General features: G+C 43.1%; 1 protein-coding gene across 7 annotated transcripts in view; it reads right to left on the bottom strand.

The window, feature by feature from the left end:
• Positions 1-12,254, bottom strand: part of ARV1 (ARV1 homolog, fatty acid homeostasis modulator) — a 43,317-nt gene that overhangs the window by 16,373 nt on the left and 14,690 nt on the right. For 4 of the 7 annotated variants that reach the window (XR_014024492.1, XR_014024493.1, XR_014024494.1 and 1 more), the window contains exons 4-5: positions 11,960-12,184; positions 10,892-11,082 (exon numbers count right to left, since the gene is read on the bottom strand). Coding sequence is in view for 1 of the 7 variants with exons in the window: in XM_081312713.1 (XP_081168839.1) it covers positions 10,976-11,082; positions 11,960-12,184 (332 nt within the window). In the remaining 6 variants the exon portion in view is untranslated. Of the gene's footprint in view, positions 1-8,530; positions 8,631-10,361; positions 11,083-11,959; positions 12,185-12,254 lie in introns of those variants that run through there. The other 3 variants (XR_014024496.1, XR_014024497.1, XM_081312713.1) reach the window with 3 other exon arrangements.

The raw sequence follows: 12,254 nt of genomic DNA on the forward strand, positions 1-12,254 counted from the left end.
CTGTGCGAAGGCCCCCCTAGTCACGGCTCCTATATGATCTTCCAAGGCGAGCCGTGAATCTAGGAGGACCCCCAAGTTGCGAGCCCTATCTACGGGGGGTAATAATTCACCCCCCATAGCTAGAGGTGGAATGTCCGAATAAACCCGGGATGAAGATATGCAAAGCCACTCAGTCTTGTCGGGGTTGAGCTGGAGTCTGTTCCTCCCCATCCAGACCCGAACCGCCTCCAGGCAACGGGACATCACGTTGAGGGCATCACTGGGGTGGTTTGGGGTCGAAAAGAAAAGTTGGGTATCATCAGCGTACTGATGATACCCAACTCCAAAGCCACGAATGATCTCACCCAGCGGCTTCATGTAGATGTTGAACAGGAGAGGCGAGAGGACCGACCCCTGAGGAACTCCACAAATGAGAGACCTCGCGGTCGACCTCTGCCCCCCTGCCAACACCGACTGCGAACGTCCCAAGAGATAGGAGGAGAACCACTGTAAAACTGTGCCTCCCACTCCCAATCCCCTGAGACGCCGCAGCAAGATACCATGGTCGATGGTATCGAAAGCCGCCGAGAGGTCTAATAGGACTAGGACAGAGGAATGCCCCCTGTCCCGAGCCCTCCAGAGATCATTCACCAGCGCGACCAATGCCGTCTCCGTGCTGTGCCCGGGCCTGAAACCCGATTGGTACGGGTCTAGATAATCCGCTTCATCCAGGACCAGAGGGAGCTGATGCGCCACCACACTCTCAACAACCTTCGCAAGAAAGCGAAGGTTGGAGACAGGACGAAAGTTGTTCAATACAGCCGGGTCCAGAGCAGGCTTCTTGAGGAGAGGCCTCACCACCGCCTCCTTCAAGACGGTGGGGAAGATACCCTCACTCAAAGAAGCCGATATAACTGCCTGGAACCAGCTGCGTGTCCTCTCCCTGGCTGCATAAACCAGCCAGGAAGGGCACGGGTCCAGTAAACATGTGGTGGTGCTCAGCCTCCCCATGATCCTGTCCACTTCCTCCGGAGTCACAGAATCAAACTCCTCCCAGATGATATCGACAAGACCACCCGTGTCCTGATCGTCAGACTCTGCCCAGTCAGAGTCCAAACCGGTCCGAATCCGAGCGATTTTGTCCGACAGATGTTGGTTAAACTCCTCGGCACGTCCCTGCAAGGGATCCTCCCTCACCTCCTGATTTAGGAGGGAGCGAGTCACCCTAAACAGGGCAGCCGGGCGATTATCTGCGGACGCAATAAGGGTGGCGAAGTGGTTGGACCTCGCCTCCCTAATTGCAGCGAGATAAGACCTAATAAAGGCTCTTAGTCGCAATCGGTCGGGTTCGGATCGGCTGGACCTCCAACCGCTCTCTAGGCCCCGTCTCCGACGCTTCATCTCCCGGAGCTCCGCAGAAAACCATGGAGCCCGACGGGATCTGCACCGGGTCAGGGGCCGCAAGGGTACAACTCGGTCAAGGGCCTCAGTGGCCGTCCTTTCCCAGGCTTCCACTAAGGCCTCGGCCGAGCTGTGAGCGAGGGAGGCAGGTGGGGACCCCAGCGCCGCCTGGAACCTCTGGGGATCCATTAAGCGTCTGGGGCGGTACCATTTAAGTGGTTCCAAGCACCCACGGCGGGGGGTGGCAAAACGGAAGACCAGCCGCAGGAGATGATGATCGGTCCATGACAGGGGCATAATAATTGGAGAGCCCCCACCAAGATCATCTAACCACCGTCCAGACAAGAAAACAAGGTCAAGGGTGTGGCCTCCTTCATGAGTCGGTCCCGTAATTACTTGCGTCAGGTCCATGGCCGTCATGGAAGCCATGAACTCCCGAGCCAACTCAGATGATCCTCCCAGCGATGGTAGGTTGAAGTCCCCCAAAACTACAAGTATCGGGAACTCAACCACCAGCCCAGAGAGGACATCAAGCAGCTCAGGCAGGGCTGCTGCTGCGTGACTAGGCGAAAGGTACACCAGCAGCAAGCCCAACTGCGCACCAGGGCCGCATCTCAAAAAGAGAGACTCACACCCGACTGTCTGGGGAACGGTGGCCTCCCGCGGACACAAGGTCTCCCTCACAACAACAGCCACTCCCCCACCCCTACCCTGAGCCCGAGGCCGGTGCAGCACCCGGAAACCTGGTGGGCAAAGATCAACCAGAGGAACACCGCCCTCTGGGCCCAACCAGGTCTCCGTGATGCAAGCCAGGTCAGCCTGCTCACCCTCGACCAAGTCTCGAACGAGAGGAGCCTTATTAACGACCGACCTGGCATTCAAATACACCAGCCGGAGCTCAGGAGGCTGCACATCCTCACTCCCGGGACCTCGGGGCGGAACCAGAGGGTCGGAGTGCCTCACCGCTTGTAAGCAGCGGAGAGGCCTTCCCTGAGACCGATACGGCCCTCTGTTCCTACACCTGCTGCCATTCCCTATCGTCGTGGGAATGGACAATCCCACGACTGGCCCTGGAGCCCCAGAAGCAGCCGACCCCCGCTCCTCTCCTCCGCGATCAGCCTCAGCACTAGCCTGAACAAAGGTAGTTGGACTGCCCCCCTCGTCCAAACAACCAAAAAAAGAACCCTCCCTCCTCCCTAACCCCCAAAAAAATTTTGACAAAAAACAAATCAAGGACCTCCTGTTAGGTTTACGTCGGAGGCCCATAACCGTGCCCGGCCATCTCTCAGGATCCCAATAGATGGGACCTTCCTGGATAGCAAGTTATCCAGTAACTTGTTAAAAAAACTGAAACTTGCACATGGGGGAAAAACACTTGATTTTGGCAGATGCCAAGAGTCTGATATAAAGCTGTTTTTAAGGAGCAGTTATGCCAGTTACGCTGATTTAAAAAGGTTAATGATGTCTTCATTTGTTAGAATGGCTCTTCCCAGCCTAAGCGCACACTGGATCCATATTCTAGAAAGTTTAGTCAGCGTAGACAAAGGCCACTTTGCCTGGGAATTCTGGGAGCTTGTTTCAGAAAATAATTGGTGAAACCAAGGTGGGAAGATAAGTGTCAACAATACAAAATGCATCATGTTGATTTAGGGGTAACTCGACCATCGCATAAAAGATGTGGCTTAAGAATGGCAATGCAGCAGTTCTACAGTAACTGCTTGAACAACTAAACCAAAACGTTCCATCTATGCCAACTTGCAACTATTACAGAATGTCTACTGAGGGATGTAAACTGTAGAGCAGGGCTTTTCAACTTTTTCACAGATTGTACCACTTTCAGGACATGACAATATTTGAGTACCACCAGTGCTTAGCAAGATGTCAAAAACTTGATGACTAAAAAAAGGGGGGGGGGATTTTGGGCTTTACTGGTTAGATTCATTTGTTCTAGAAATGGCTAGTTTATAATATGGAAAAGTAAAAAGTTGAGGTTCAATGTTAATGCTTCCATCTACTGCAAAAGAGGAAGTCAGAAATCAATGCCCTTTCTTTTTTCCTTTCTCCCCCTCACTTTTCCCTTTTTCTCTAACCCATTGCTCACAAAAGCCCCTCCTCTCTTCTCATCCTTTGTTCGCAAAAGCCGCTCGCTCTCTCCCTCACACTCTGCTCACAAAAGCCTCTCTCTGTTCGCAAAAGCCCCTTGCTTGCTCTCACACTCTGCTCGCAAAAGCCTGTCTCACACACTTTGCTTACAAAAGCTTCTCACTTTGCTTGCAAATGCCCCTCACTCTCTTGCTCACTCACTTTGCCAGCAAAAGCCTCTCGCTCATTCTCACTCACACGTTGCTCGCAAAAGCTTCTCACTCACACTTTGTTCACAAAAGCCTTTCACTTTCTCGCTCTCTCTCTTACTTTACTCACAAAAGCCCCTCACTCACTCACTTTGCTTGCAAAAACCTCTTGCTCGGTCTCACTCACACTTTGCTCACAAATGCCCCTCGCTTGCTCTCTCACTCACTTTGCTAGCAAAAGCCTCTCGCTCTCTCACTCACTCACACTTTGCTTGCAAAAGCCTCTCTCTCTCTGTCAGTAACACTACTGGCAAAAGCCTCCTCTCTGCCCTCCTCCTCCTCTTCTCTTCCAGGTGTGCTGGAAGCTTCAATCAGCATGCAGCTGCATGCGCAGGTCCTGGGACTTCTGCTGAGCCCTGTAGCTCCAATTGATCTCCAGGCCTGTGTGGTGCCACTTTAGCTCATTCTCTCTCCCACTACAATTGGTTGGGGGTCACGTACCACCTGCCAGGTGCTAAAGTACCACGGATGGTATGCATACCACCGGTTGAAAAGCCCTGCTGTAGGGGGTATGTTAAAAATCACTGATATGGATTCTAATAGCGTACAGTCTCAAAAGGTGAACCTTGTTTATTGTCTGATTTCGTCAGGTCACAAAAAGTGATCACATGACCTCAGGACCATAAAAAATGCATGCCTGTTGCCGAGCATCTGAAATCTGATCATGTAACCATGCGGTCCTGCAACGGTTATGCGAAAAATGTCTTTAAGTCACTTTTTTCAGTGCCACTGTAACTTTGAATAGTCACAAAATGAGTGGCTGTAAGTGAAAGATTGCCTGTATTAGTTATACTCCAATAGGCTCTTTAAAATCTGAAGTGTCATTGCAAGAAATGGTAACTCCAGGACCTAACGTGCATAAGGATTTTAAGATTAAAGGTAAAGGTAAAGTAAAGGTTCCCCCGCACATGCGTGCTAGTCGTTTCCAACTCTAGGGGCTGGTGCTCATCTCCGTTTCAAAGCCGAAGAGCCAGTGCTTGTCCGAGGACGTCTCCGTGGTCATGTGGCTGGCATGACTAGACGCCAAAGGCGCACAGAACACTGTTACCTTCCCACCATAGTGGTCCCTATTTTTCTACTTGCATTTCTACGTGCTTTCGAACTGCTAGGTTGGCAGAAGCTGGGACGAGTAACAGGCGCTCACTCTGTTACGCGGCACTCGGGATTCGACCCGCCAAACTGCTGACCTTCTTATCGACAAGGTCAGCATCCTAACCCACTGAGCCACCGCATCCCTATTTTAAGATTACAGACCGCAATAGTCTTACAGGGGAAAAAATACAACTGCTGAACATATTTCTTTTGTTGTATGTTTCTTTAACAATATTATTGTAGGAAATTAAAATGACAGGAAATCCGTATCCTATTGTTTGAACTTTGTGGAAAGTTCACTGTACATCTGAAAGAAATCTTGAAAAGTTGTATTAGCCCTTCCTGTGTCCATTTCTCTGACACAAAAGCAGCTACAACTTCCTGGCTATATGAAATCCAAAAAGGAAATGAACTGTAGCTTAACCTTGGTATTCAGACAGCTGATTTAAAATAACCAACTACAGACCAATCCCTAGTCCAGGGGTAGGCAACCTCGGCTCTTTTATGACTCATGGACTTCAACTCCCAGAATTCCTGAGCCAGCCAAGCTGGCTCAGGAATTCTGGGAGTTGAAGTCCATGAGTCATAAAAGAGCCGAGGTTGCCTACCCCTGCCCTAGTCTAATGGGCTACGTGCACTATTTCAAATTTATATGTTATATGATTACTTATTTCCTGCTCTCCCAACTTTTCAAGAAATGACAGTGCATAGTGCACATATGTGAAACAATGGGTATGCTAATTCAACTTTCACAAAAAACAAAGATAAAATTTAGATAAAATTTAGATAAGAGCCTTGGTGGAGCAGTGGGCTAATGCCTCCTTAAGTAACACCAGCTGCCTGCAATTAGTGCAGGTTCGAGTCCCACCAGGCTCAAGGTTGACTCAGCCTTCCATCCTTCCCAGGTAGGTAAAATGAGGACCCAGATTGTTGGGGGCAATTAAGCTGACTTTGTAATAATGCCGCTTGGGGGGGGGGCGAAAGCCCTAATAAGCAGGTATATACATAGAATGAAGGCTACTGCTAAGCTTGTAAGCCGCCCTGAGTCTTCGGAGAAGGGCGGGATATAAATGGAATTAAAAAAACAACTCTCTATATTCCTACTTGAATGGAAGGGCTTGCTTAGGGAAGGGCTGTTTTGTAGGTTCTCCTTCCCAGTTATGTGTTATGACCAGTAGGATAATAAGGCCTGAATCCCTTCTGTCTGCTTTGGAACTGACAACAGGAAGAATATGGCTGCCTAAATCAAGTGTGGTACTGATGTTTGTGATGAGCTGATCTATTCTGGCCTGTCTTGCAGAAGGAGGAATTTGGGGGAAGTGCTGTTTTCAATCTGAGTACATTATTTCTCTCATTCGGCGGTGTCTGAGCATTGCTGCCACCACAATTTCTAATTGGTTGAGATCAATTAGCTGTTTGTGAATGTTGAAATACGTTTTTTTCTTTCTGAATAAAAAAATGCAATGGGTATTCTGTAAGCAATTTTCAATCCACTGGACTCAAAACTAGCAGGTATTGTAAAATAGGTTATTTACAGAGGATACACAGATTTCAATGGTTGAACATAGCAAATATTTAACAAGGTCCAGCCTCTATGGTGCTGTAGTTAAAATGGTAATCTAGGACCAAAAGGACACAAGTTCTTTTGATGGTGAATCTTTTGGCAAAAGCATCTAGAACAGGGGTGTCAAACTGCCGACCCACGGGCCGGAAGTGTTGTGCAGAAGCCACGCCCACCCCATTGCTGGCAATGGCAAAACAGTCCCGATACATTGCGCGACATCACGTGACTGCGAGTTTGACATGTCTGATCTAGAATCATCTGTTTAATTTTGCCTTTTACATTACTGCACTATACTCTCATCAGGCCAATAAAATACTGTCAAGTACTCTGTCATGTCCTAAAGTGCTGTTGGAAGCAAATTCTCATTGTTCCTTCCTGTTTGGCCAGTAACAGGAAAGCTAAATATCCTACCTACTGCATACAATGGGAGAAAATACATTTAAACCAATTGGGTACTACAGTAGAGCCAGCAAATCCACACAACACAATCCCAACACAACCAAATTCTCTTTGGCGGATTTCCAAAGTTGGGAGAGCCCTATTCCCAGCAAGTGATGGCCTTGAGTAGGGAGGAAGAGAGAGAATCCCCATTCTAATCCATCCTGTGTGTTAATCTTCCAAAACTGATTAATATAGTAAAGTGTTACCTATCCAATTTTCTATGCATGAATTCAGCAAATATACATATTAAAACGTTTAACCAAATAAGATTTTAGGCCACACTACATATTTATTTACTCGGCAGAATCTTGGACCAGCTAGTGACTTATTTGCTGCCAAACAGAGAAAGAGAGTAGTTTTTCCTCTAAATGACCTATCAGCTTATCTATAAAATGTAAATTCTGCTGCTAGGAACACATTCCTATGAAGCTACTCAAAAGTTCAAATTGCTCAACATGTTGTCTGGGATTATTTCTACAGACATGTAGCATTTTTTTCCAATTCAGAAAAAAAACGAGAAAAGAACAGAATCTCAGGAAAGCCAAAGAAATGGCTTCCTACTGCAAAATATCCCTCAGATACATATTATATATGTATCTTATGTTAGTATTTTAAAATTTAGTCCAGATTTGTTTGGGATGAGCCATATTTAATTTTCGTTTTCGTCCTCCCTACCATATTTGAATAGTATAAGGGAATACAAATATGATTTAAATCTACATGCGTGATTTTTTGCATTTTCTAATATAAAAAACAGTACAGAGAAAGATATCATTCTATTGTCATAACTTTTCTGATAAACTCAGTTTGTACCATCTCTTCCTCCCCCACCCTCAACAATTCCTTAATCTGAAATCTTCTACATTTTCCTTAGGGTAACTCCGTTAAAAAAGACAGTTTGGTGCAATGGTTAAGGCATCAGGCTAGATCAGGGGTCTTCAAACTTGGCCCTTTTATGACTTGTGGACTTCAGCTCCCAGAATTCCTTAGCCAGGCATGCTGGCTGAAGAATTCTGGGAGCTGAAGTCCACAAGTCATAAAAGGGCCAAGTTTGAAGACCCCTGGGCTAGATAGTGGAAGAACTGTGAATTCTACTTCCATCTCGGTTATGAAACCAGCCGAGTAACCTTGAGCCAATCACTCTCAGTTACAGGATGGAGGCAATAGCAAACCACTTCTGAAATCCTGACATTAAAACTGCAGGGACTTATTTAGGCAGTCACCAGCAGTAACAATTACTCAAAGGTACCAAACTACTACAACAAAAAAACACCCCAACAACGATTAAACACAATTGGGTTGGCTGTTTTTTTTGAATAATACAGGTTTGTATTGTTACATCAATAGCAATATAGGAAACTATAGGAAACAGCTGTAGGCCATCCCAAAGAGGAGGCATATTTGGGGCCCGTTGGCCTGTGGATAATAGCAGTAGCAATAGCACTTATATACCGCACCACAGTACTTTACAACACTCTCTGAGCAGTTTACAAATGTCAGCATATTGTACCCCAACATACTGGGTCTTCATTTTACCCAACTCGGAAGGATTAAATGCTGAGTCAACCTTGGGCCGGTCAGGATCAAACTTCTGGCTGTGGGCAGAGTTAGCCTGCAATATTGCATTTTAACCACTGTGCCACCACGGCACCACGGATAAAGCACCGAGATGGACATCTCACTTTTTTCATTATGTATCAGCAGGTAGAAAATGCAGAAGCTTTCCCTCTTTATCTCTGACTGTTCTAACTTTGGCTTAGAGTCGGGATTTTGCCTCTTTATTCCTCCATTCCTGCAGAGTGCTAAGAAAGTAACAGGAAGAAGTACAGACCCCTTATGTTAAACTCAGGGCAATGAGATCCTGAATAGACAGGGTGAAAAAGGCTGAGGCAGAAAATGTTATAGCATGTCATTCCTGCACAGGTTATATACTTTGATCCTTTAATCAATAGAATTCACTGACGTGGTAAGGCCAAATGCCAATTCTCAAAATAGCTCCTATCTTCTATTAGTTATTCAGGAAAAATGAAAGTTCAATATTGTATTTATCTAATATCTAGATTTGACCTGATTTTCTGAAACTTAAAAAAAATCTGTTTTAACAATTAACTTTCAAAATATAATTAGAGGTAGTCCTCAACTTACAATAGTTCATTTGATGACCATTCAAAGTAACGGCCCTGAAAAAAGTGACTTGGGACAGTTTTGCGCACTCACCACCATTTTAGTATCTCCACAGTCATGTGATCAAAATTCAGATACTTGGCAACTGACTCATACTTATGACAGCTGCTGTGTCCCAGGGTCATATGAGCACCTTTTGTGACTTTCTGACAAGCAAAGTCAATGGAGTTGCCAGATTCACTTAATAACCGTGTTACTAAGTTAACAACAGTACTTCACTTAAGAACTGTGGCAAGAAACGTCATAAAATGAGAGAAAACTGACTTCATTTAGCCACAGAAATTTTGGGCTCCATTGTGGTCATAAGTTGAAGACTACCTGTAATCTTAACACTCCTTCTTTGTCATTACTCAAACCAATTCCAGGGCAGGATGTATGAGGCTTCGTTTCTCGCTGTTCTTCCTTCCTTTCTCCTTCCCATCCCTTTTCATAGGCAAGTAAATGGCTGCTTCTGGATGGGGCATAGACCAAGGGATTGTGAGAGTGGCTGGGAACTGTCATAGACGTTTGAAAATGAAGATTACATGACTATAACAGGAGCCCAGCAGTGTAGCAGGAGCCAATAAGACTGAAACAGCCACAAGTTCTCTATATTTCATTCCCTTGGGAGTCATGGGTCCTGGATTTGGGACACATTTTGTAAGTTAGCCCACTTGAGGTATCTTGATTCAAAAACTGTTGCCCTGTGATGCACCATTTTCATCCAGAAAATGTCATGACAATGAGAGTTTTGGTAGCATATGGATAAACTTTGTTCCTATAACTATTTCCAATAAAGTCTTATCACTTTCTTCCCAACAAGAATAGTAATGCTTAAACTTTAACTGTTAAAGAGAGAGAATAATCTACCAGTTAGTTTTGTACATCCAAAACCTGCTTAGCTTTAAAATAATTTAAAGCAGACAATATTAGCTCTTATTATCTTGTACTAGCCTAAATTGTTTCCAGCTTGGAAATGGAATTAAATATTCATATAAATTAGAACTTTTTTTCCTCAGTGATAGTCACACAATTTATTTCCACTGGAATCATTTCAAGAAAGATAACTTAAAAATATTTTTCAAATCACTTTAAATGCAGATTCAGTTCATGTTCAGATAACTTCTGAAGCTCAGAATAAAATAATATAGATTGGGGAGTGATTGCAGTTCTGTACTACTTTTTCTGAGTAAACATCGTAGGATGACATCGCTAAGCTTACTTTTAATGAAGCCATAACAACATCAAGCAGTGTTTGTTCAATCCTTTGCATACGTCTATAACTTGACTGCCTTGAAGCTTACTCCTAAATACGTGGGTATAATATTGTTTATTAAAAAAAGAGTGGATTGCCTTTAGACATAAAAAAACCCTTTATTTATAAATATCTCTACAAAATATATTTGTTCCTTGGAAGATGTATAAATATCAACTTAAAAGTATGAGAACTCCACAAATAATATATTTCCAGTGTTTCCAGTAGCATAATTGCCACAAATGTCAAAGTGAAGCCACTTTACTATGATTTTATGCGTGGCTGTCAGAACACATCTTTGAGTCAAGCTGTTTGTTTTTTCCTTGTTTTGTGATTTTGCCTTTTTTTAGTATGATCATTTTCTTCTTTGTACTTTATAATAAAACCATCACCTTTTTTTTCTTTTAACTACAAAGTAATGCAGGAGGAAAAAACCAGAACATAGCTATATAATCTGAAATTATAAAAGAGCAATATTCTTACTTTAATACACCATCACATCAAAAATAGCAAAATTGTTATAAAAATTAAATATCAGTGCATCATTCTTAAATTACTATGGGTCAATTGATTGGTTTGGCATAGAAAGTTTCATTGACATTCAGCATTTCTTTACCACTTTGTTTAGAATTATCAAATACTGACCAGTGAGGAGGTGAATGATTTCAAAGGCAATATTTTCTACATCTTGAAATATTTTCACTGTTATCCTAAGGAAACAAGATGGTCTCAGACATCCCATCCTATTTTCTGGAACAAGTAAATGATGCCATTTTCGAAAAGTAATCCATTCAAAATGATCATCAGACACAGTTTGCGGCTAGTATTCAAAATAACTGCAAAACAAAAGAAAAACAGAATGTGGTAGGGTTCCCAATAGATTTCCATAATGATAAGAAACAAATTAGTATGGACAAATGCTATTTCTGGTTAATGAGATGACCTTGTTTTGGCTCAGAAGCTAAACAGGGATGGGCTTACTCAGTGTTTACTTTTCCTTGCTGAGCACAATTGCTCATTAGTATCCTTTGAACCTTAGGAAAATCAGTAATTCAGTAATATTCAATTCTGGTATTCTTTTCAGATATAGTAATTTAATATCAATAGTGATGCTTACGCCCAAATCAGTATTATATTGTTAAATAGTTATTACATTTTATTTTAAAAACTAGACATTTGGAAAGGGATCTTCTTATGCATCTGATAAAGACAAATTAGGGGGGGGGGGGGAGAATTCAAAATTACTGCACCAGAAGTGATGCTGTTTGGATTATTTAAAAACTCAAGACACTATAGAACACTTAAGAACATATCTGAAATTTACTGATATTTCATTGGCAGAGAACTAGAAAAATAAACAAATTCCAGGACAGAAAAAGATACTGTATATGAATAATGTCATTCTTATTTATTTTTCCAAGACAAAATTAACAACAAAATCTAGATACAGAGACTACTTAAACATTTGTTATGTATTTAAACCATTGTTTCAATTACGGTTTTTAACTGGAATCAAAGATTATGTTTGCAGTTTTTTGCTGACTTACACATACTGTTTCAATTTTTATGTATTTAGGGTTTTAATAAATGAAGTGCCTCTTTTAAGAATTTCAGTACTGCTGTATGTCTATCTGTTTCAAGTAGTGGAAACTCTGCTGGAAAATCTACCCCGAACAACATTATTGTAATAGTGAAGTTAAATTAGAAAAATACCTCTAATTGCTTGAAAGTTTGAGGTCAATACAAACACTTTAATGAGCTTGAGACACAGATGAGTGTAGTCATGCTCCCAAATAACTGCTGGAATCAGTAGAAGTTTTCCATAGCTGGATAACAGCAATGCTTTCAGAAGAAATAAGAAATTTGCTTTGGTTTTCAGAACAGATGATCTTACTAACCACAGAGCACTGAAGATGCCAGTCAAAAAGGCAGTTTGTTCTGAATGGGAGATGGGTATAAGTAGAAAAAAAATCATTTTAGAGAAAGACCTGATATCATAAAAAGTTCC

Source organism: Vipera berus, assembly GCF_964194415.1.
Source record: "Vipera berus genome assembly, chromosome: 1".
Lineage (NCBI taxonomy): Eukaryota > Metazoa > Chordata > Lepidosauria > Squamata > Viperidae > Vipera > Vipera berus.